Below are 27,127 nucleotides of genomic sequence, written 5' to 3'. Positions count from 1 at the left end.
CTCCGTGCCAACCTTCCGTGCGTGCACTGTGTTGTGAAGTGAGCAATGAAGGCGATTCTGGTGACCATCCTCCTTGTCGGGATCGTGAGGAGTGAGAAGAATGAGGTGAGGAGGTTTCTGTGTTTTGAAGTATCTCAGTGAACATGATGAAATCGACGGTCTAGTGTGCGTGATCTGTGACAATCGTAACGCCCGAACGGTGAAAATTTATGTTTTATGTAGAGGGTGGCCCAAAAAATATTGAAGATTTTTTACTAAGGTCAGATGGGGTAAGAGGAACTATGGGGGAAGGTGGACACTTGTAGGGAAAATAAATAGTTAGAGATACCTACTTAAAGATTTAAAAAACTAAATTAAATGATAATACTAAAAATAAAGCTAATTCATAAATAAAATTAACTTTAAAAATATTGACGTAGAAGGACTTTTCTCATACGATCTAGACACAGGGTAGCGTGTCCAGCCAAGTTCAAAGAAAAAGGCGACGCAGCAACCGTGTGTAATATTACACGAACCATTTCGAGCTACTTTTGACCCCTTCACAACTTGAAACCTACTTAACCTACACACAAGAAATTTGGCATTTCTCTTACTCCGAGAAAAATAAAGTATGTTTGCTTACCCCACCTGACCTTAATAAGAACATTGTTGATAATTTTAAAACAACGTTTGCGTATTTACACAACCAAAGGACAAAGTTTTGAAGATAATACGTTTTGTTTCGGTTAAATTAGTGTCGTTTTATGAAAGACCTGTAAGTAAGAGTTTTACTGTATCTACAAGATACTTCTAATATTGGTTTACGAGGTGGAAAATGAAAATTAATTAATTTAAGCATTTCCACAGTAAATTAAACTTTACCTGGAGACTTTGAAGTACCAAAATAATTGTTTACAGAAGGTAAGTAATTGCTTGGGCGGCACACGTGTACTGTTAATTTTAGATAACATTTTTAAAATAAGTGTTTACATTAGTTATGTAGTAAATAACTAAATTTACTCGTTTGTTACAACAAAACATTAATAAGTTAGGCACAATAGATTGTCACCCTATATGTCACTTATAGGCTCTTAGTATTTACATAAACATAAAATGTGTCAGCCTCAAAAGATCTTTACATATATTATCGCTCGCACTAATATACGAGCGAGATGCATAGAAAGTAAGTTACGCACACGCTAACGAATATGTCTGTGACAAACTTTGTGGTAGCCGTACAAAATAATAAAATATAAATAATAATAAATAATTAAATATCAGGGGACATCTTACACAGATCAACCTAGACTAGACCCAAACTAAGCAAAGCTTGTACTATGGCTGCTAGGTGACCATATACATACGTGTATAGATAAATACATACTTAATTAAATATGTAGAAAATACCCATGACTGATGAACAAATATTTGTGTTCATCGCACAAATAAATGCCCTTACCGAGATTCAAACCCAGGACTATCGGCTTCACAGGCAGAGTCACTACCCACTAATATTAGGCCAGAGCGGTCGTCTGTAATAACTGACATACCATCATGTAATCATAATGATGCCCGATACATATCCCGCTAATTGGAACATTTCTAACAAGAGTAAACCGTTACATTTCAACAATGACAGCTAAAATCTCATTTCTACTAATTTTCCGGAGAAACATCATCACAAGGAATCTCGTAATTTCACGAATTGTTAAAATCACAGTTACAATGTTTCTTAATCAGATCGTTAAGGAATACCGCAAAATAGCGTGATACATTCTATGCATGGATTGAGACGACTGTAACGTCAAATATATGTACACGATTCGCTCCTTATTACAATGTGTTAAGGTGCAAACGTGTTCAGATATCTTTGACGTTGATTACACGGAGATTAGAAGTAAAAACGGATAAAGATTCTTCAAGAACTCGTATTGTTAGTGCGTTCTGTTATGAGCACCTGTGGTCTTCATCTGAGCTAGATTATATTGTAACCAGAGACATGTAAATATAATAGACTTGTAAAATCACTTACTCACTTCATCATTATTCCATGTGTACCTTCCGTGATTATTTCTCACTTGATGGTCTCATCGGAAGATCAGCGCTGGAAGTCGCCAGCAACATGCTGCGATGGGGCCATTTCGTGACACTTTATTTTCACTATGTTATTTTGGTGAAATGTCTATTCTCTGTGTGTTATATAAACTATTTTATTCTAATTAAAATTCCGCGTGTATCTGAAATTAAGAGTTCGTTTTGATCGAAGTGTCCATCCGTACGATGATGGGCCTTAAAGTTCTCTTCAATCCTACACCAATAATTTTTCGGATAAAGTCTTAATGGACCCTTTTACCGGTGTACATTTAGTAACAAAAACACTACATAGTATAAAAAAAAGTCGCTTCCCGCTGTCTGTCTGTCCCTATGTATGCTTAAATCTTTAAAACTACGCAACGAATTTTGATGCGGTTTTGTTTTAATAGATAGAGTAATTCAAGAGGAAGGTTTATGTATTATTTGTTAACCCGTGCGAAACCGGGGCGGGTCGCTAGTACTATATAATTCCCAGACTACAACCGCCTAACCATGGACATAAGGCCCGACTCTATCTTTAAGATACGTCAAATATTACGTCTCGATACGATTATGGATTAGATATGTCAGTGTCAAAAGTGACGTTATTGTTTGAAGAAATCGCGGGCCTAGAGTAAAGTTACATGAGAATGGTATAACTTCCGCATATTTTGTAAGATCCAGTAATCTCTGCGTAGCACCGTAGCGCACTAAATAGTGCTACGATATAAAGCAAAGGTCAAAATGCTAATATGTACTTCGTACATACTACATGGATCGCTCTTATAGCGTCATCGTAATCTTCCTCGCTTTGTCTCGGCATTTTGCCACGGCTCATGGAAGCCTAGGGTCCGCTTGGCAACTAATCCGAGGAATTGGCGTGGGTACTAACATTTACGAAAGCGAATGCCATCTGACCTTCCTACCCAGAGGGGAAACAAGACCTTATTGGGATTAGTCCGGTTTCCTCACGATGTTTTCCTTCACCAAAAAGCGACTGGTTATCAATGATATTTCGTACACAAGCTTTTAACCCGCGACCTCCGGATTGCAAGTCGCACGCTGTTACCTACCACTAGGCCACCAGCGCTTTTTATTCGTTCTTAATCGCGTATAAATTTAATTTATCGTAGAAACATTAGTTCGTTCTCAATTTTCACTTCGGTCTGAATACACGAGTTGAATCGTACCGAATATGACTCATGATTGTATAAATTCGACCAATAACGAGAAACAAGCCATTGTTCACAGTACTTTACATAGTATTTGATAGTCATTGTTATTTATTGGTCTGTAATCTTAACGAGGGAATAATGCGGACCGATCCATCTAGTTTCTTCAATAACTGACGGAGCAGTTCTCGCTCGGAGAGGTTTTTCATAAGTGCCATGATTGGCATAACTGTAATTGCGATTTGAGATATATTGTGATAATTTTTCCTTCATATTACGTACAATAAATCGATGTTGTAATTGATTATTGGGACTAATTACAATCAGTATTATAATGTTATGGAAAACGGGCGAGATGCATAGAAAGTAAATTACGTTCTCGATGGCGTTTATGTCAGTGCCAAACTGGTGGTAGCCACACAGATACCTCTAAAGTGGCCCACTAATTACCAGTCCGCCGGACGATATCGGCCTGTCAGTTGTTCGGAACTGTCAAATTTTTCTTCTAACTGACAGGCCGATACCGGCCGGCGGACTGTTAATCAGTGGGCCCCTTAAGAATTGTTGAGACCGTATCTCTATACACAAAGCAAGAAAACCTTTCTTAAGAGTAAAGTGAAAAAGTGTCAAAGTGTGAGTGAGAAAGAGTAAAGTGTGTTAATCTCAGTATCAACGTTACCTTGACAATTGACAATCACACTCTCATTTCCCTGACCTATTAACTCGTGTAATTAACGCGCTCGTCTAAGTGTCGGGTGCCGAGGAAAGTCGGTTCATGCTTCACTGGGGGCGCTGGGAAAACGGTCAACAGCGGGATTTTAGTGTCGCGTTTTGTACGAAATGTCAAAGATATTTTGCACCTTACTGCTTTGCAATACGGCGGAAAATGCTAATTTATTTTTGGCACCGACTGTAGGCAGGTACTCATCTTTTACTACGATGTGGACCTGGCGCCCGTTTCTCAAAAGCTTGTAACTTGTAATACAAGTGGAAGTCCCTTACTAACAAAAGCTGTCAAAAAGTGCCGCTTGTATTACAAGTTACAATTGCGCTTGTATTAGAATCGCGTATTTTGAAGCGTAATTTTCTATTTCCACGATTGAACTAGGAGACAAAATGTACACTTGACAGCAAAATGATATAGAAATGATGTCAATAAGTTGTCATTCGCGCGTGCATTGCGCTCGTGCGGTCAAGGAATTTCATTTCAGTATTCGTACCTCGTCACAGTGACAATAATAGTGTGAGTGTAGCGACTTTCGACTCGACTGTAACTGTGACAAGGTAGTAGAAATGGTACTGAAATTAAAACGCGAGCGAAACACTCAAGTGAATGCGAACAAAATGACATCATTTAGATATAAATTTGATATGACATAAGTTTGAAGTGGCTTCTCGGCAGTAGCCAGTAGGAAGGATTCTGTTAAGGGAGGTTTTACTAATGTAACATCAGTGTTACAAAGTGTGTGTGTGTTAATATCAGTATTGGTATAAAACTGTGGAAACCAGTTTTTACGAGTATTTCATGAGCAACTATTTCCGTTAACTGAAGTGAAGTTAATATTAATACAACTAGGTATAATAGTGTACAGCCATATTCGAGCTTTAAGATACATCAAATACTAGACATTGAAACGATATGGATTGGATATGTCAGTGTCAAACAAGTGTCAATAGTGATGTTTCTTCAAACAAACACGTCACTTTTGACACTTGTTTGACACTGACATATCTTGGTGATGTCTAATAGATATCTAGTAGATGTCTAGTTCAAAATCGGAATCGGGCCCTAAGGGTTAATATTTCATCCCTCATACGAAAACTATATACACGAAAACCCGCGTTGTAATTTGGATCATTAATCAAATGACTGTTTTAGGAAACTGTAATATCACCAATTTCAACTTGACTGGCCTTTTTTATTGGGTCAAGCTGCGCACAGCTAATAAACGATTATCCAAAATGGGAAACAACTTGCAACCTTGTAGTCGCAATATAGTCCGTCCGGTACAAGAGCCCGTACCATGAGTCACTGACAGTGTCAAAATTGACATATACGCTATCGAGAACGTAATTTACTTTCTATACATCTCGCTCGCACTAATATGCAAGTACGAGCGAAATGCATAGAAAGTAAATTACGTTCTCGATGATAGCGTAAATGTCAGTGCCAAACTGGTGAGCCATATAGGTGCCAGGTTTTTCCACTAAAGGAAAACTTACTTCTCGTTTTTGAATTCATGTTTATGTAGAATTTGAATTTGTGTTGTGATTTTGATTCGAAAGTTTGTTGACTAAAATAATTCATAAATAAAGATATATATTTTCAAATACTTTTTTATTTTCTTCAAAAAGGCTTTGGTGTAAAATAAACTATGAAATCTGGAACATGTTATTAGTCTGTGATCAGCTGACTCAGCGCTGTAACTAATGACAGCGCTAGCTCTATCCAGGGCATCTTTTTCCCTTAAAACAAAACGCCCTTTATCCATTAAACTTAGGTAACTGATGATGTTATAATATTTGATAGATTTTGGTTTAAGAGGGGGTGAATAGCCAAGAAATTAGAATGTGACAAAATATATTTATGATAAGTCACGCGATGTAAGGATTTAGCCGTTGCGTGGGTTTATATCTTTTATCTCGATTACTCAAAAAAAAAATTACCTATAGGTACCTACTTCTGTTTACTTAAAGGCATTATCGCACTAGCAATTTTATAGTAACAGACCACTATACTGCCATGGTATTCAGAGTAACGATACCTGTACAATTGAAAATAAATTAAAAGTAGACAAATTTTCGTGATTTTTTTTTCTATCAAACAATCTTTAGGCTTCTAAGGTTTTGGTTGAAATCTGAACTTGCAAATATAGTTAAGTTTATGCAATAATTTTTTTCACGTCATTTGCTTTTTATTAACACGAGTATATTTTTTATATAAAAACTTAAATTTTGAGTTATTTAGTGCCCTCTTAAGAGTCACGGTCAGAACTTGCCTTTTTGTTCGTGATCGTTAGATTAGGCTTCTGTTATGACCAAGCATAAGTTTTTGATAGTAAGGGATAAATCCCTAAATCGTTATATGCCTTTGCCACACAACTTTATCGCCGGCTGAGAATACGTTCCCATATCCATTTATGAGCAAAATCGTTTTTAGGGTTCCGTACCCAAAGGGTAAAAACGGGACCCTATTACTAAGACTCCGCTGTCCGTCCGTCCGTCCGTCCGTCCGTCCGTCCGTCCGTCTGTCACCAGGCTGTATCTCACGAACCGTGATAGACAGTTGAAATTTTCACAGATGATGTATTTCTGTTGCCGCTATAACAACAAATACTAAAAACAGAATAAAATAAAGATTTAAGTGGGGCTCCCATACAACAAACGTGATTTTTGACCGAAGTTAAGCAACGTCGGGCGGGGTCAGTACTTGGATGGGTGACCGTTTTTTTGCTTGTTTTGCTCTATTTTTTGTTGATGGTGCGGAACCCTCCGTGCGCGAGTCCAACTCGCACTTGGCCGGTTTTATTTGATGACTCCAATAACAAAAAAATATGCTATAATTGACACTAATCAGTTTTTGAAATATGTTTTTTTTAAATGTTGAGCCATATACGCATTTTAATATAGGATACGTAATTTTTGGTCACTATGTTAACAGAAAATTATCACAAAAGTGTGACATATCCAAACTTTCGTGGCATATCATATACATTGTACGTTTAACATTTACTCATCAACAACGGATATGGCAATTATTATTATTATTCCTTTATTTATTTATCTTCTCTAAGTTAGGGTTTTTTACAATATGAATATAAAAGTAAAATATAAAAACACTTACAAAACAATAAAAAATACATATAAACACATTATAAAAAAACCTAACCTAGGGTGCCGCCGGCAGCGGGGCAAGGCCCAAGCTACCGGTGGTCAGGGCCGCAGAGAGAGGAACCGGCGGACTATCCGCGCCGTGTCCAAGATCACCGCCTTCTGCATCTGGCCCTTGATCCAACCACCTAGCGAGAGTCTCTCAAGATGTTGGTCGAGACTCTTCGCTATTAGACCGTTCGCTGAAACAACTATCGGGACAATGATCGTCGAATCAACATCCCACATGGCGGTTATCTCGTGAGCCAAGTCTAGGTACTTACTGGACTTGTCCTTCTCGGCTTTCACGAGATTCTCATCATGAGGGATGGTGATGTCAACGAGCACGGCCCGGTGCGCTTATTATTATTATTATTTATTTAATTAATAAAGTACAGTGATATTCTTAACTATAATCATAGCCCCGCAAAACTCAACAATGAGTTTGACTGTGGGGTCATCATGAAACTGTTTTTATTTCATGATTACCACTATATTCCCAATATTTGTATGGTACTAGAAACACATATATGCCAAAATGATAAATAAGTTCAATATTGCCTAAATGTAAAACTTTTCGAATAACTGACTACACTGGTTGACATCTGAAACGATTAACAATGTTCTTAAAAAAGTGTCAACCGCTCTAAGCAGTTATGTTGTTTTTGTAAACATCCCTTCAATTGTTTTTGCATCTTTTCACTCTCATATAAACCAATGTAAGTGGCGTATGGCACAAAATTATTCTCACCCGACGTTATGTTGTCTCGACTCGCAACGTTATGCATGAAAAATAAAAAAAAGTCATCACAGTAACGTATACTACGACCCACATAAATATTATATAGGTAGCAAGCAGAAAAATTCCGTTTCCAATTTGATAGCGATTCTTTGATATGGCAGTGACAAAGCTCTAGCTCGCAACAAACAGTCACATGAATGCCTACGTTTATTATTTTCTTTAGCGTCACGGCACACAGTGCAAGTGGATCGAAATGACTAAAAAGTGGACATTCGCATTTTTTTTAAACCCTATTTAAAAAAATGATTTTCGGTTGAAAATGGTGTAAGTAACAAAAAATGTTACATAAAAATTTCAAAATAAGGCTTATTTAAAGCAGAAAAAAATAAAATCGTTTTTTATTTTTGTATGAAACTGAAAAATAGGTATCTTATTATAAGAAAACCGTTACCGATCCCGCTTTCTAACCTTTGGAATATTATTCTCCTACTTAAAAACAGTAGAAAATAGTAAACAGCTTATCTCGGTAGGTGCCCGTTTTTTTATAGTCCAGTCAAAATTCAGTAAAAAAACAACGTTTTTCTTAGTGTTTTATTTTTTTATTTTCAATACATTAACGGTATATTAATGATAATTTAGCGTAAATACGACATATTTCGATCCACTGTGCGGCATGAAACAAGAGATCTCATATTAAAATATTCAAAGGGATCGTGGTTCTACTCTATAATAATACTGCTGTTTAATTAAAACATGATATTATATTACATCATTATTTCACAATGTAAAAAATACTTTTACCTTATTTTATACGAAATTCCATTAGGAATTTCACGTCCATAGAACTTGTTTTAACGACGTAAATCAATATTTTCTTAAAATATAATAAATATTTAATAATTTACATCACAGAAAAAACAGGTATTTTTTTATACTTATACCTACAATATATATTCCATAATTCTATATGATTAATGCAACACGATCATATACGAAATATAAAAAAATACAAAATAATAAGATTAACGAATATTAGCAGCATTTCTACTTTAGAAATATTTTGAATTTGCATAATTATTTATTAACTTGAGCAGCAAATCCCTTAAGATCAAAAGATAATATCAGCTTACAAGGATTACAAACGTCTTTGTGGAAATCGTTTAATCCGCCTTCTAAATAATATGAATATTAGACAAGCTACTAGTAAGTTTTCTTTCAAGCGGCTGTTACGTAAGCATTTGCTAAAGCAAGAGTTCGAATAATATCCATCATTATTATATTAATTATAGTACCTATGTATTTTATAAATATGTGGTAGTTTATATATGTGTATTTTATTTATTTATGTAATTTACAAGTATAGTTTGCTTTATTTAACTCACTCAATATATTTTCTCTCTCTGCACCAATTGAAGGTATCTGATTGGCCCTATGGTTGACTGGTAGAGAATGCCATTTGGCATTAAGTCCGCCACTTGTACATTGTTGTATATATTTTGTGCAATAAAGTTTAAATAAATTAATTAATTAGGTTTACGTAATATTTTATTAACCTTCAAATACCTAGTAAAATACAAAAGTAAAATGCTTTAGAACTTTAATTTGAAATCCTTCTATTATTAAATGTTAATTAACTTACACAAGCTGAAATTTCCTTATTGAGTAAAATGGAATTCGTCATTTTAATTAACTCTTTAATTTACCCCTTTAATTTGAAATCGCCTCGTTCCTGTCACGAAATTTAAAGGAAATTCGTCTTCTATAAATATTCTTCAAATATTTCTTCATTCATCTGACCTCTGACAAGGAGACCAATTTCGACTGATAATTTTTTTTAAGAGACATCTTTTTTTTCTTAGATTTTTTTGATCCAGAGTCCGTGAGTTCAAGTCTCACTCAAGATAGTAATTTTAAACTTTTAAATTTATTCTAAGGTTAATTTTTGAAAGGTTTATGATCTTATTTTGATAATACGACCTTGTCAACCGCTCACATTGATTGGTCTTCGCGCGCGCAGGTGATGCGAGTAAGTCGCGTTCGGTATTTCGCTCGCATTTATTGGTGTGTGTGAGATGCGGTGCGAGCAGTGTCAAGGTCGTATGATATACAGATCAAAACAATACGGACTCTGCCTACAAAGGGGGTCCCGGGTTCGAATCCTGGTATGAGCATTTATGTATGTTTATCTCATATATTTGTTTCTTACTTATGGATGTTTTATATGTATAAGTATTTATCTAATATATTATATCGGTGGAAGAAATTATCGTGAGGAAACCAGACTAATTCCAATAGCTAGTTTACCCTCTGAGTTAGAAGGACAGATGACAGTTGCATTCGTAAAAACGAGTACCCACGCCAATTCCTGGGATTAGTTGCCAAGCGGACCCCATGGCTCCCATGAACTGTGGCAAAATGCCTGGACAACGCGAGGAAGAAAACAAAATGTATTGTATAATCGTCGACTAGTACTCACAATATTTAAGCCTTATTGAGCTTACAGTGGGACTAGGTTGATATAGATTGTGTAAGATTGTTCCCTTATATTTATTTAATAATTAATAATTTAATTTAATACAATAGGAAATCGTGTTATTAGAAACCGCCTCTTAGAGTGACAGTTAAATCAATTCATTTCTTCATTATCGGATCGCTTTTGGTCTGAAATAAGGAATTTTCATTTATTTTTATTATTTATATATTTCAGGCAGAGCCAACAGAAGAATCCCTGAAACGCGGGCTGAGCCACAAATGCGGTGCGCGGGAGCCTTCGTCCTGTATCGCTATAGAGCTGGTAGGCTACGTCGACCGCATGCTGCGGACGGCCTCCATCCAGCTCAGTGATGACGTCATGATTGTTGACGAGAGGTGAGCAAACTTGTTCCACACTACGAAAGTCAAATACACAGCGATGACGTCATGATTGTTGATGAGAGGTGAGCAAACTTGTTCCACACTACGAAAGTCAAATACACGGCGATGACGTTATGATTGTTGACAAGAGGTGAGCAAACTTGTTCCACACTACGAAAGTCAAATACACAGCGATGACGTCATGATTGTTAATGAGAGGTGAGCAAACTTGTTCCACACTACGAAAGTCAAATACACAGCGATGACGTCATGATTGTTGATGAGAGGTGAGCAAACTTGTTCCACACTACGAAAGTCAAATACACAGCGATGACGTCATGATTGTTGATGAGAGGTGAGCAAACTTGTTCCACACTACGAAAGTCAAATACACAGCGATGACGTCATGATTGTTAATGAGAGGTGAGCAAACTTGTTCCACACTACGAAAGTCAAATACACAGCGATGACGTCATGATTGTTGATGAGAGGTGAGCAAACTTGTTCCACACTACGAAAGTCAAATACACAGCGATGACGTCATGATTGTTAATGAGAGGTGAGCAAACTTGTTCCACACTACGAAAGTCAAATACACAGCGATGACGTCATGATTGTTGATGAGAGGTGAGCAAACTTGTTCCACACTACGAAAGTCAAATACACAGCGATGACGTCATGATTGTTGATGAGAGGTGAGCAAACTTGTTCCACACTACGAAAGTCAAATACAAATACAACATCATTATTTGTCGATGATAGGTGTACACAACATGATATTGCATATGATGGTAAAAACAGAAATGTCGTACCCAAGGGCATACGAAATTAAGTTTGTTTGCTAATAGCAATTAGCATGCACCATACACTAAATTAAAATTAAAAGTACGCTTTTCTATTAGTCGAAATGAAAAGGGTCTATATTGGGTCGCATATTAATTGATTGTCCTAATGTAATGTTACGCATAAAACTCATTTCGCATAATTGTTACTGTGCTGAAACTGTTAACATTTCTGAAAAATTATAAAACAAACCTAACCTAACCTACCCTATTCTACACAACCTATGCAAAATATTTTCGAAAATACTTTCAGCTGGAGAAAAATTACGCGAAAAGAGTTTTATGCGTAGGTAACATTACATTAGGACAATCAATTGTTATGCGACGAATAATCAAAAGTCAATTACCTAAACACAAAACCAAACTTTTGGCCTTATTGCTAGATAAGGCCACAAGTGCACTTTTACTTTTCAAGTAGAGTTGTAAGTGTCCATAACTTTTCTTTCTACGTTCTAGCGCCAAAATGTGTCCGGTGAAAAGTTTCACTTTTAACCCACAACAGTTTTTGTTGGCCCGCATTATTATCGTTATTAGTCATGATTTATTTGGTTCAGAAACGCGTCACTTTTCAGGATTGCCATAAAACAAACCTAACCTAACCCATCTATAGGATAACCTGACGAAAATCCTGAAAAGTTAACGGTTTCAGTTTTATAACGAACCAGCGACCCGCCCCGGCTTCGTACGGTTTAACAAATTATACATAAACCTTCCTCTTGAATCACTCTATCTATTAAAAACCGCATCTAAATCCGTTGCGTAGTTTTAAAGATCTAAGCATACAGACAGACAGGCAGACAGGGAAGCGACTTTGTTTTATACTATGTAGTGATGATAATATGATAATCAATACATTATGACTTACAACTTTATGGGAAACAAAGGGACCCCAAATTGTATAGTTTATTATTTGAACATGTTAATTACAACACACATTCTTCAACAATGAGTAGAACAGCCTTTCAGCAACATGCTATTTGTTCCCTGTTAATGAACCCCGACCTTTGTGTGGGACCATCAATCTTGTCAGAAAAACATCATAAATATATGCACACGTTTCCATCTTATTACAATGGAATAGAGTGCAATATTGGATACATATTATTGACGTAGACGGTACACAATACCTCCGGAAAACTGGGTTATCGCTGATCGAGAGTGGAAGTCTATTGAGAACCATAAACACAACACATACCCTTCCGGATTTACATATTATGACAACAAAATTATCCAAATTCAGACTGTGTTCATTAAAATCAATTTCCCATTAGTGTCTCGAGATTTTTGCATTAATAATTTAACGTAACCACTGAATTTATGGTCAACAGAAATTATATGTGATGAAACTGGTAAATATTTGAAATTGATAAAAAATTGATATTTACCAATAGTTATACTTACTTACAGTAAAAAACCGGCCAAGTGCGAGTCGGACTCGCGCACGGAGGGTTCCGCACCATCAACAAAAAATAGAACAAAAAAATCGTGTTTGTTGTATGGGAGCCCCCCTTAAATATTTATTTTATTTTATTTTTAGTATTTGTTGTTACAGTGGCAATAGAGATATATCATTTGTGAAAATTTCAACTGTCTAGCTATCGCGGTTTATGAGATACAGCCTGGTGACAGACGGACGGACGGACAGCGAAGTCTTAGTAATGGTCCCGTTTTTTACCCTTTGGGTACAGAACCCTAATAATCACGAAAAATGTCTATGCCAAACAAAGTATATACCTAATTTTCACCTGTGATTCTATTTTATTACACAATGGTTATTATATCGTACGTTTTGAGAAAATGTAAATTTATTTCAATCTTAAGCTTATTTTTTGTCGTTTTAATTCTCAAAAACGTTTTACTTTATAGCCTTAAAAATACACGAAGAGATGATAAGCGTAATAACGTGAGAAAAATGAAATGATCTGATATTGAAAATTTAATAAAAATTTACCAGTACTTATGATTATTTCGCATGATTGATTTTAGAGATCTATAATACCTATGTAAATATTAGCATTTAACCAATCCAATGGATTATCCTTTTGCAATATTAAATTTTGGACACGAAATATCAATACGTATACCACAAAATGGCGTATTCTACGAATTATATCGGAATCCATATGAATCATGTCGTTTGTGACCGCGAACGGCAGCTGAATATAAATTATTATTTACCACAAGTTTCTGCGAGCAACTTTGTCTGGTTGAAATAATCATTATTATTGACTACCCTATGTTAATCCCCGGGCGTCAAACTATCTCCATACAAAATTTCATCTAAATCGGTTCAGCGGTTTAAGCGCAAAGAGGTAACATACAAACAGACATTTTAGTGCAGTAATGATCAATCGTAACATTATGTACAGCTTTACAACATGATAATGGAATTATTTAAAAGTCACTATAAATGGCAGCAACAGAATCCAATAAACTCTTTAAATTGTTTCTAATTCATTTCATTTGTTGTTAGTAATTTCAATACTATTTATCTTGTAATAAAGATGTAAAAATTGTGCAAAAGAGATGTCAGATAAAAATCATCTAAACACATTTTCAAAAACAAATATCGTCTGGTGACAAGCAAAAGTCACTAATTATTTAGATACTATAAAATATTTAAATAAAAATCAACCTTCTTTTCGTACTAATATGGTTCACTATGGCTATGAGCTTGTGGTGGTACTATTAGTGACTTTTGCTTGTCACCTGACGATATTATGTTACATCTACGTTTCTATAGCAATACCTCTTTCGGTAGTTAGGTAAGAGAATGGCGGGTAGGTATATTCACTATTCTCATGAGCTTTGTTAGAACATAAGGTACATATGTAAGATGTAAAACTACCCTATTATAAGTTAAGGTACCCACCTGGAAACCCTTGTACACTAATACAAAAGCAGACAAGTTGTAAGACCACATTTCAAAGCAGGAATTTCCCGCTTAACTGATTTCTACTTGTATTATGCTTCGCTTTGAATCGTAGAGTATCATACAATCGCTTGCCAAGTCGATCGTTTTCAAGAGCCAGTCTTAAGTGCCACCCCACCCTAGCGTCTTCCGAGCGTCGGCGTCTAGTTAACTCTGTGGCTGCTGCTCGACGCGACGTTGGCGCAACTGCGCAGCGACGTTATTTTCCATAGCGCGGACAAGACGCCGACGCTCAAAAGACGCTAGAGTGGGGTGGCTCTAAGTGTAAGGCCTGAGGCGGAGCGTTAGGCGGGGCGTCGAGCTCCCAAGTGATTTGAGCAGCGTGCACTAAGGCCGCTACTATACGTTTGCATTTGTTTCACATGCACGCCGCACGCCCCGCCCCGCTGCACGCCCAACTCGAGCGTCCACTCAGGCCTTACACTAAGATACTTATCGTTCGGATTCAGACCGCACCAGCGTTTCTGCTGCAGTTATTGAGGTGCGATTTTGATGTCAAAAATCAGTCGGCAGTAATATCTCGCCAAAATACTGCAGTAGTAGGTAATTCTATCGATTGTATTTCTGTAAGAAACTTCAAAAAGGTTTATAAATTAAATGTTTCAATTTATCCAGCAGCGGTATCATGGTCGCGTTTTTATCACCTGTCATTTCATGCGTCACTTTCGCAATCGCATACTTGTTAGGGCAGGGGCAGGACATGTTGCTAGGCAGAGTGACGGCCGGTGGACTAAAATGTTAACAGAATGGTGGCCGTTTTCGGATGAAAGAAGCGCCTGGCGTCCGTTGGCTCGTTGGGTGGACAACATCCGGAAGATTGCGGGTCACTTCTGGATGAGATTAGCTCAGGACCGGGACAAGTGGCGTACTAGAAGAGAGGCCTATGCTCAGCAGTGGGCGATAAAGGGCTGATATGATGATGATGATGAAACTTGTTAGAATGTGACAGGCATGGTGATTGGTGACAAATGATAACGAGCCAGCCATCTTAGCCCTTCAGACGTTTATATTTTTGTCCACTATCAATCTCTTTTTACCCCTTTGGGATTCAATCCAAGACTTTTCAGTTTTCGTAGTAGCTTAACAAAATTTGATGAATATGCGTATTGCTTTGTGGATTTTGCCTGTCTTATGAATATTGAGTAAGTAATTATTTTGCATTAATAAATAATTCGACTTACCTATGTTCAATGTTCATGTAACCAATTCAGAATTCAGCTTGATGTTTGCTGATGTAGAAATTCTGAAACGTCGCTTTGTGGTTTAGTGATGAATTCAAAACGCAGTAACTGTGATTAACCCTTTAAAATGTACAGAATGGAACATTTAAAGGTAATTTCCTAATAATAATGTCCAATAATATTTATAGAACATTAGGTTTCGTCGAAAATTGATGAAGTATATGTAAATATTGTAAATAATATAGATTGTAAATAAATAGTTAACTATTTACTCAAACGCCGAAAACCTATCACAACCAAAGTACAAATACAAATTGTTCAATTTTAAATGCTTATAAAAGATTTTTTTTAATAATATTTCCCCTCCTTCGTTACCTGGGTGCTACTAAATTATACTCAAATTCTGAGTTGGTTAACCAAGACAGTATTTTTCACTTATTTTATATTAAGACCGAGTGTGTATTAAAACTTTCAGTTACATTTTAAGAAGAACATGCCAGTCATTTTTCCCTAACTACTTATTCATTACCATCACGTCCACCAAAAATCAACCGTATTTTGTACTGTTAAAGTCCAAATTTGATCTATAAAAAATGAAATTTAGGAGTTTTCGAAGGGTGGCGATACAAGGGCAATTTGTTTTCTGCTTCGTTAAAAGTTTACCGTTTTTTCACCAAATTATAACCAGTTAGGTTGTTGATTCATGGTTTTTGTGCAAAGAAATACATTACTTGCAAAAACGTGAAGGGTTTAGCTTGGACGAATTTAGGCAATAATTACTAGAGCTCGAGCTACGTAGTATACCTTTCCTACGACCATTGGTCGTAGAAAAGGTGTTGATTGGTCGTCGACCAAGCACTTACTTTGAAATAATATTGTAAATTTAACAAATATTTTTCATTCTAGAAGTAGCAAAAATGGAGGGTACGGGCGGAAAAAGAATGAATGAAATTAAAAAAACATGTCTATGGTTCACATATTTGTCAGAGATGACATTTAAAATAAGGTTGGCAACAATGTATTTCATTCAATATTTTTTAAGTGGTCATTACACGAAGTATCGAAAAAGTGCCAAAAAGATGCTGCATGCACAAATACTTTTTTTGGGGAATAGACTAAAGACTTGTCTTGACAACTATAAGGTAGGGGTTTAAAGGTGTGTGCACGACCCCTTAAATGACAAATAAAAGTACGGGAGTAGAAAAAATAAAAAAACTTGATTTTCTTTTCCAGCAACGGAGCGGCAGCTGACGCGCCAGTGAAGTCGGAGACCCTGGCCCGCGCCGGCACCTCCCTGGAGGACCAGGCGCAGCAGCTCATCATGGACAAGCTGTGGAAATTCGCTACCACGAGGTCCCTCCGGTACAGGCTGCTGGAGAACGCGGACCTTGTCGTGTCCGGGGCTCAGGAGAAAGACGGCAGCTTAGGAGTCGGTGAGTTCATATTTCAAGGCTTGTCAGTACCTGAAAAGGAAAAAAACCGGCCAAGAGTCGGACTCGCGCATGGAGGGTTCCGCACCATCAACAAAAAATAGAGCAAAAAAAAGCAAAAAAAAACAAGCCATGAAACGGTCACCCATCCAAGTACTGACCCCGCCCGAGGTTGCTTAACTTCGGTCAAAAATCACGTTTGTTGTATGGGAGCCCCGCTTAAATCTTTATTTTATTCTGTTTTTATTAGTACTTATTTGTTGTTATAGCGGCAACAGAAATACATCATCTGTGAAAATTTCAACTGTCTAGCTATCACGGTTCGTGAGATACAGCCTGGTGACAGACGGACGGACGGACGGAGGGACGGACGGACGGACGGACAGCGGAGTCTTAGTAATAGGGTCCCATTTTTACCCTTTGGGTACGGAACCCTAAAAAAACGGAGCCCTTATAGGATCACACGTGCGTCTGTCTGTCCGTCTGTCACAGCCTATTTTCTCGGAATTAAGCTGAAATTTGGTGCACACATGTAAATTAGTGACCCAAAGACGGACATGTAAACCCCAAATTAAATATATATATTTTTTTTATAATTTTAATATACTTACATAGGTTAGAAGTTATTTAAGAAAATAGCCAAATAATGTCTATTGGGTCTAAAATTTTGAAAAATATACATAAAAAATAGTTCTTTACCTATAGATGACAGGAAACCCTATTAGAAATGTACAGTCATCCGTTAGTCGGACTTAATGTACGGAACCCTTGGAATGCGAGTCCGACTCGCACTTGGCCGGTTTTTTTTATAAAAACCACCTTTGAAAGCCTACCATAGCACCATAGTGACGTCGTATTTATTCATAAACGGCTGCCAACTTAATCAGTTGATGATCATCGCTTGTCCCTATCTGTCGTTATGCCATAGAGAGGGACAAACGATGATCATTAGCTGATTAACTTAGCAGACGTTTACGAATAACGCCGTAGAATCCTTGCAATACCTCTTCTCGTTCATTTATTTCCAGTCATAGTCGATTTCCAATGAATATGGATTTTCATTTGCTGAGTGAAATTACTGAAGCCATAAATTAACCAATTTCGATGGGTGAATGTGTACTCGAATATTTAGGCCTTCACCATCATCAAACTTGAAAATAGTTGTAAACTGCGCTCATTCTAGATATACCTACCGCGAAATCTGTTATAAAAATTTAATTTTAACTCATTTCATTTATCTGGTTCATTGTGTTTAGTTATAGTTCTGTGGCTTCATAAAACCTTCGTTTCAATAGTTTACTTTTAAAGTAAATTTAGTATTCTGGGAGCAAAATTATCGAAAGAGTATAGCTTGTCTAATTTATACCGAATGTTAATGCGCCGTAGCATTTGTTCTAGAAGGTGTATCAAACCGTTTTTATTTGTACACTATCTTCCTAAGACCTAAGTCGTACAAATTTTGGAACATATTCTGCTATATATTATGAATTATAATAAAGTAACTAATAATTAAATAAATAAATTTCTTAATTAAATAACAAAACTACTGCTTCTGGGTCTCAGGAGGATAAATAAGTACCTACAATTACACTGTACGAAGAAGGAACTTCTACCGAGTTCTCTCTCTCGAGGTTGATGTTGTGTCTAAGGATTGAAGTATAGTGAAAGTTAGTCAAGTTAGTTAGTAAACACAACAACAGCCTACTAGTTAGAAGCTTCTAGTCGGAAGTTGCAAACTCTGATGAAAGTTACAGTCAAGGTATTTCATATCCATACTCAAATACAGTCATATTATAAATGCGAAATCTGTCTGTCAAGTAGCGTACATTATCAGTTCTGCTAGTATGTGATTTATTTACAAACAAGATATATACAGAAAATAAAAACTAGCTTAAATCTAAAATAGGCCCTTGAGGCATTGTACCAAGGATATGTTAGTTGACAATAGATGTAGCGGCAAACTAAAACTCAACAATTTTAAGCTAACATTATAAGCAGATGCACCGGAATTCTATTTTCAACGCGTTCTGCTTATAATATTACTTGGAAATTGTTTTAGTAGCTAATTTTTCGTCAGTAGCGAAACTTGTGACATCGTGTCATGTAGCGGTACTGATAGTTCCACTACTTGACGTTAGATGTCGACTACGAAATAACTCACGTTTTGGTAAGAAAACTGATGTACGGAGTTACCACTCTTTCTTTACTTATATTTCTCTATGGTTCTATCTGAGATTCCATACAGGTGCCATACAGTAGGTATTGAAGCTACGTACTGATACAGTGCTGACACGCTAGTGCCATCTGTTGTATACTTTGGCGATAAAAACAATTATCACACCAATTTAATAATATTGTTTTCTATTATTCCAGGCGTAGCCCTCAAGTCCCCTAAGGTCTTCGAGAGCGGCCGCAGCCGCAACAAGAATATGGGCCCGTTTCTCGCCGCGGCGGCCATGAAGTTCGGTCTGCTCGGCGCCCTGACCTTCAAGGGTCTGACCCTGATGGTCGGGAAGGCCCTCCTCATCTCGAAGATCGCGCTGCTGCTGGCTACCATCATTGGGCTTAAGAAACTGTTCTCTCCTCAGGTGATAAAAAATAACTAGATTCATCAATTAAGCGCGACTTGCACCATCCCACTAGCCGCGTGTTAACCAGTTAAACCTGGAGTTAACATGGTTACGAGTACAATTTGACAGTGGGTTATCGGTTTAACCGGTTAACCTTGGGTTAGTGGGACCAGCAAGCACCAGCAAGTGGCCCTAAGCAAGCTAAGCGACGAATAATTGCGTACTCTGGGGGCTTACAGCGAAAACCGAAATTCGCAAATTGCGGGGATCTTTCTCTTTTACTCTCATTAAGACGTAATTAGAGTGACAGAGAAAAATGACCGCAATTGACGAAATACGATTTTCGGCGCCTGTTCCTACCTCTATCGCACGCGCATAATCATATTGCTGTCCCGCTCGCACAGTGGTATTGACCGCCGGCTTTATGAGCGGGACAGCAATATAATTACGCGTCTGCGATAGAGATGGGAATAGACGGGTCAGTGTACGAAATTCTTCGTGCTTAGCATTCTTTCTTTACCTACATGCTTTTAAGCCTTTTTAAGGCAGATAATAATTTTCCTCCTGATTTTGAACGTTATTGCAAAGTGATAGGGTTGAATTTTGCTTTTACTTGACACCCTTATGCTTATGCCTTATGAAGGGTTTATTATGATCCATAGATGGGTTCACAGGTATGACTAATCTTGAGGTTTTTGCTTTTCATTACGACTTCACAATAATTTTTACTTCTCTTATAATATTGCAGTGCCTTGATGAAAGGTTTGTTTGGAATTCTTGTAACAACCAAGGGGCTGTTCATAAATTACGTCATCTATTTTTGATAATTTTTGCTTCGAATCATGCTTCGAATGACCCCGTTTCCTCCTACGTCATGCTACCATCAATCATCATCCGATGTCCAAACCCCCCCCCCTCTTAATTTGAAATGACGTAATTTATGAATAGCCCCCAATTACGTTCATCTTTCTTTTACTTTACCTGGTATTCTGATAATATATATCCGTCTGCATCTAATTTCTTATTCCTTCGCCATCGTAAATGGAAAGTTTTTGACTCCTTTTTCTTCTTCCTCGCGTTGTCCCGGCATTTTGCCACGGCTCATGGGAGCCTGGGGTCCGCTTGGCAACTAATCCCAGTAATTGGCGTGGGCACTAGTTCCTTCTACTAGGACCTTCCAACCCAGAGGGTAAACTAGGCCCGTATTGGGATTAGTCCGGTTTCCTCACGATGTTTTCCTTGACCGAAAAGCGACTGGTAAATATCAAATGATAATATATATCGTACATAAGTTCCGAAAAACTCATTGGTACGAGCCGGGGTGCGAACCCGCGACCTCCGGATTGCAAGTCGCACGCTCTTACCGCTAGGCCACCAGTTTTTTGACTCCTTGTTGGTATTTTATGTACAAATTATCATTTACTAAAATTTCTACTGACTATTATTTAGCTACGCTACAGATATCAAATAAATGAATGAATGACTTAATAAATAAATGAATGAATTAATGACTGAATGAATGAATGATTATTTAATTAATAAGAAGGAATTTGATGGCTATTGCACCTTTAATCTTATACCTTTAAACGAGCAATTCTTGTATATTTATTTATACATATATTTATATGTATATATTTCAGGGAAACGGCTATAACGATTTCGTTGAAATTTGCTAAATGGGGATTTTCGGGGGCGAAAAATCGATCTAGCTTGGTCTTATCTCTAGGAAAACGCGCATTTTCGAGTTTTTATATGTTTTCCGAGCTTTGCTCGGTCTCCCAGATATTATTTAAGTCTAAACACAACAACACACAGGCAAGACGTTGACTATTCAGATGTTTACGTAGCGAAAACCCTTTTCAAAATGAACCAATATACGTTACAGCCGCTTTCATGTTTGCACCCAAATTCGGTAGCCGATGTGTTATTTTAAAAACAACCAAATTAATTTATTTAATACCATAGAGAAATAAGTAAGCTTAGAATGCTCACTCTATTAATACATGGATAAATAACCCATTAGCGGGAATTCATTTATTTATTTAAATATTAGGTTTTGTGCGAGTTTAAAAACCTATTAATGATATTCTTTACCATACCTCCTATAACTATGTTTCCTTTATTAATTTTTCTTCTTAGATTAGGATTTTTACAACATGCATATAAAATTAAAATATAAAAACACATTATAAAAAACCTAACTGAAGCGCTGGTGGCCTAGCGGTAGCCGGTAAGAGCGTGCGACTTGCAATCCGGAGGTCGCGGGTTCGAACCCCGGCTCGTACCAATGAGTTTTTCGGAACTTATGTACGAAATATCATTTGATATTTACCAGTCGCTTTTCGGTGAAGGAAAACATCGTGAGGAAACCGGACTCATCCCAATACGGGCCTAGTTTACCCTCTGGGTTGGAAGGTCAGATGGCAGTCGCTTTCGTAAAAACTAGTGCCCACGCCAATTACTGGGATTAGTTGTCAAGCGGACCCCAGGCTCCCATGAGCCGTGGCAAAATGCCGGGACAACGCGAGGAAGAAGAAGAGAGATTATAAAATACCTAACCTAGGGTGCCGCAACAATATAACTACCTATACAACTTATTATTAAGGATAGCCATGTATGGAGTGAGGACTTTCAAGGTTACATATTTTCTCTCTGGTAATATCAAGATATTTCTCTTGTATTATAAGTATCGTATAATTATAGCACTCACATGTATTTACTGCCTCTTCATGATCTCAATCTTAAGAGCCCATCAACGTGCACACTAGCGCCACTGCTAAATAATCGTGATTCTTTTAATTTAACAAAAGATATTTAAAAAGGGGGCCGCTACGTACTGTATTGTACGAGTATCTTGTATTAAAGTACCTTTTGAATACATAAAACTAGTTTCTATGTTGCTGCATTCTTCAATCTATAAACTCAAAACAAAAACGGCTATTTTAACTTTGGACGCATATATTGACGAATCCAGCAACATAGAAACTAGTTTGATGTATTCAAAAGGTACTTTAATACAAGATACAGTACGTAGCGGCCCCCTTTTTTACACGACTGCCCAAAAAAAAGAGTGTATTGTTTTCAGCGTTCATGTTTGTATGTATATATGTATGTGAGTTTCTTTATTCCACGATAACTTCAGAATGCCTTAACCGATTTAGATGTATGATATATCATTAGAATCCTTACGTCATCCCGGGTGACATAGGCTATGTGACGTCATTACAAAATCAATATGGCGGACTTAATACGCCATATTACGCAACCTTAAGAAAAAAATATCTTGCAAACCCATCGAGTAGGGCATCAAAATGAAGCGCTTTGAAAGACGATCAATAATATATGTACAATATGAGGGTTTAAGTCCAATTTTAAGAAAGTAAGAATTAACAAAATATATTAAGAAAAGCCAATCTCATAAAACCAAATATTATCCTATTGTTGGGATATTAAAAGGATGTGGTTTGACCGCTGATCATAAAAAAAAATTATATTAATCATATTTTACTTGTTTTGAAACCAAGCCAATATGTTCTAAATTGCGCTAAGGGAATAGAAAAGTGTAAATAAGTTCTTTGAAGAGAGTCTGAGATTGTAGAGTCCGTCTTCAGATACAACTCTGCACCGACGGAACAAAGTGTCATTATAACCGTATATTTTTATACGTATTTTTTATATAAAGCCCGAGATACACTTGTAAGTTTTACTTACGTAAATAGGGACAAAGCTATTTGTTAGAATGAGATAATGATATTCATCTCTCATTCTGTAGTACCTATAGCTGTGTCCGTACGTAGTACGTACGTAAGTAAAACTTAAAAGACAGATGGGCTCTTCCTGCAACTCCCCCGAGTATTTTAATTACGAAGGCCGAAGGCCGAACTCCGCATAGGGCCGACGGTCCGAAGCGTAAGGCAGGTGCGTGCTTCCTGTAACTTCCCCCAAGTATCCTAATTGCGAAGGCCGAAGGCCGAGCTTCGCGTAGGGCCGAAGGCCCGGAGCGTAAGAAAGGTGCACGCTTTATGCAGCTTCCCCAAGTATCTTAATTGCGAAGGGCGAAGGCCGAGCTTCGCGTAGGGCCGAAGGCCCGGAGCGTAAGAACGGTGCACGCTTTCTGCAGCTTCCCCAAGTATCTTAATTCCGAAGGCCGAAGGCCTGGAGCGTAAGAAAGGTGCATGCTTTCTTTAGCTTCCCCAAGTATCTTAATTGCGAAGGCTGAAGGCCGAGCTTCGCGTAGGGCGGAAGGCCCGAAGCGTAAGAAAGGTGCACGCATTCTGCAGCTTCCCCAAGTTTTTTATTTGTGAAGGTCGAAGGCCGAGCTTCGCGTAGGGCCGAAGACCCGGAGCGTATGAAAGGTGCACGCTTTCTGCAGGTTCCCCAAGTATCTTAATTGCGAAGGCCGAAGGCCGAGCTTCGCGCAGGGCCGAAGGCCCGGACCGTAAGAAAGGTGCACGCTTTCTGCAGCTTCCGCAAAGTATCTTAATTGCGAAGGCCGAAGGCCGAGCTTCGCGTAGGGCCGAAAGCCCGGGGCGTAAGAAAGGTGCACGTTTTCTGCAGCTTCCCCAAGTATCTTAATTGCGAAGGCCGAAGGCCGAGCTTCGCGTAGGGCCGAAGGCCCGGAACGTAAGAAAGCTGCACGCTTTCTGCAGCTTCCCCAAGTATCTTAATTGCGAAGGCCGAAGGCCGAGTTTCGCGTAGGGCCGAAGGCCCGGAGCGTAAGAAAACTGCACGCTTTCTGCAGCTTCCCCAAGTATCTTAATTGCGAAGGCCCAAGGCCGAGCTTCGCGTAGGGCCGAAGGCCTGGAGCGTAAGAAAGATGCACGCTTTCTGCAGCTTCCCCAAGTATCTTAATTGCGAAGGCCGAAGGCCGAGCTTCGCGTAGGGCCGAAGGCCTGGAGCGTAAGAAAGATGCACGCTTTCTGCAGCTTCCCCAAGTATCTTAATTGCGAAGGCCGAAAGCCAACTAATAGGAAATAATTATGTAGTTGCAGAGATATTAAGCCATATAGCACTTTTCAATACGTCTGGTTTTTGGGTCAGACCAGACCTAGTTAGGTTTTTAAGCACGTTTTATGCTCACATATCAAAGATCAATGTGATGAAATCTCCTTGAAGCAACTAAATTGTCTTAAATCATAAAAAATGTGGTTGGTTTAAATGGTCACTAAAATGTATAAAATAAAATAAATTAATTAAAAATTAAAAAAACACGACTGCAGTTTAAAAGCGAACTGAAAAGCTAGAAATAATTTTTAGTTATGTTAGGTACTCAACTTAATGAATGTAAAATAGAATATAAGTGTTCAGTCAGGGTCATAAACAGCAATCGGAAAAGTTTAGGCTCATTTAGGATCGTGACTGTACCTGCATATTTTATTTCGATTGCAGTCGGGGACCTGTGAATGGAAAAATTTCAATATATCAAGGTCCCCGACTGCAATCGAAATAAAATATGCAGGTACAGTCACGATCCTAAATGAGCCTAAACTTTTCCGATTGCTGTTTATGACCCTGACTGAACACTTATATTCTATTTTACATTCATTAAGTTGAGTACCTAACATAACTAAAAATTATTTCTAGCTTTTCAGTTCGCTTTTAAACTGCAGTCGTGTTTTTTTAATTTTTAATTAATTTTTAACTTAAATAATCACGATTATTTAGCAGTGGCGCTAGTGTGCACGTTGATGGGCTCTTAAGAGAGAAATCTTGTAATTCGAGCACTTGTTCATCGATAAACCATTTCAACTTATTACTCACTTATTTATAGCATTTATGCATGGTTATGGGTAAATTATAAGTCGTGAAAATCTCCCCACGTACATCGTACGTGCCTGAATATCCATGGAAGTAAGGCGATATAATCGGGCACATAATTATATTAAATATTGAATATAATTCTTGGGTAGCAGATGTTATACCCGAGCTAACTGCCGTATTCGAACTTCAAGATATTCACAAGAGACGACACGTACTAGATCCATTCTAGATACGTTATAGTTTAGATTTCAACTAGTTCTCTTTTGCAGCGCAATTCGGGCAACCAATGTCACTTTTACGTTAGATAGAGTTAGATATCTATTAGATGTGAATTGGATCTCTAAGTCATATCTTGTGGAAATCGTTCAAGAGTATCTCCAGAATCGCGAAAATGTCAAATTTGACAGGTTAGATCTTAAACATATCGTTATCGTATCTTGGCGACGTCTAAAAGATATCTAACAGATGTGTATTTCAAAATCCGAATCGGGCCATATGTGTTAGTTGAACACATTTACAGTTTCTATTTCTAATTCAAGTCTCGTTTTACAGGTTTTTGTATGACATACTTTCGTTTTTTACTGGCCAGACTTTATAAAGAATATTATACGAAGATACCTTTTTCCAAGTACTTATATAGTATAAGCAAGTATATAAGTAATAAGTTTCTCGGCTTTGTTACTTACACCAAATATGAAACGGTATTTTATATAAGCTAGTATTCATTCCGTAGGTACACTGTCGGTCCCTAAAACATAATTTATTTTTACAAGAGAGTACCCTGGGAATACCCAGACTCCTTATTAGACTTGTTTTTTATTCTGTATCAATGAGCAAATAACAGAACCAATTTATTTAATTTACAAAAGAAAGAGTTGGCTGAAAACGATCTTTAATTTATTAATATTTGTTTGAAATGTAGTTCTAGTTTTATTCGCAAAATATTAGTTGATTTAATCATGTAGGTATTTCATTCGGTCCTTTGTAAAATTAATTATGTTTGTTTCATGGAACATGGATGAAGTGGTAGGTACCTATTTCCAAAAGAAAAGTGACTTTGTATTGTTCAAAGCTAAATTATCTTGTTATGTCTCCAGTATTTCTAATTTACTTTGTTCAACATCGATGTAATATATTTTGATCTTTCTTAAAGTATTTGTTAAATTCCTTGATGAAAAGGGTGACGTTCAGCGCGGTATTACTGCCGAAATTATGACATTTAATCCGTCACTAATTTTATCAGCGAAAATGGCAGATACAGCGCGTTAAAGCCGCAGCAGTAATGTAACTGTAGTTGCCATCCGAATGTCACCTTTAAGGATGACTCACGTTAGAACTGGCCGTGTCCGCGCCGGAGCTGCCGGCGCTTCGTTTTCTATGGAAAGCATCACGTGACCACCTAAGCTGTCATCTGTCATAGAAAAGTACCGTAAGCGTCGGACGCTCCGGCCCCGACACGGCCCTGTCTAACGTGAGTCATACTTTACGCTGCCATCAACATGTTTTAAAATTACCAAAATAAAATCACAAAATTTTATAAAATTTTATTAGATTTTAAAGAATAAAAGTTCAAACACTTTCCAGGCTATCATCAAAAAGGACTAAGTCACGGTGGTGCATTAGACCTGACGGAGGCGGTGAACGGAGCTTACCTCATCCTTGTCAAAATACCAAAAATAAGGGAATACACATCGAACAGTAACAGCCTGTATATATATAGAAA

General features: G+C 37.5%; 1 protein-coding gene across 1 annotated transcript; it reads left to right on the top strand.

Annotated features, from left to right (window-relative positions):
- LOC134657583 (uncharacterized) lies at positions 1-27,127 on the top strand. Its single transcript, XM_063513159.1, has 5 exons — positions 1-105; positions 10,544-10,704; positions 16,878-17,077; positions 19,448-19,662; positions 26,989-27,127. Exons 1-5 carry the CDS (start codon positions 46-48, stop codon positions 27,007-27,009), a joined length of 657 nt encoding a protein of 218 aa, XP_063369229.1. The 5' UTR covers positions 1-45; the 3' UTR covers positions 27,010-27,127.

The sequence above is a fragment of the Cydia amplana genome, chromosome 20 (assembly GCF_948474715.1).
Source record: "Cydia amplana chromosome 20, ilCydAmpl1.1, whole genome shotgun sequence".
In the NCBI taxonomy this organism is placed as follows: Eukaryota; Metazoa; Arthropoda; class Insecta; order Lepidoptera; family Tortricidae; genus Cydia; species Cydia amplana.
Note: the sequence above shows the minus strand (reverse complement) of the source record. Positions and strands in the feature narration are given on the sequence as shown.

Excerpts from the sequence above, each read along its gene's own strand:
- LOC134657583 (XM_063513159.1), top strand. The coding sequence starts at position 46 with ATGAAGGCGATTCTGGTGACCATCCTCCTTGTCGGGATCGTGAGGAGT. Across the intron at positions 106-10,543 it reads TGAGGAGTGAGAAGAATGAG|GCAGAGCCAACAGAAGAATC; the intron begins GTGAGGAGGTTT and ends TATATATTTCAG. Across the intron at positions 10,705-16,877 it reads GTCATGATTGTTGACGAGAG|CAACGGAGCGGCAGCTGACG; the intron begins GTGAGCAAACTT and ends TTTCTTTTCCAG.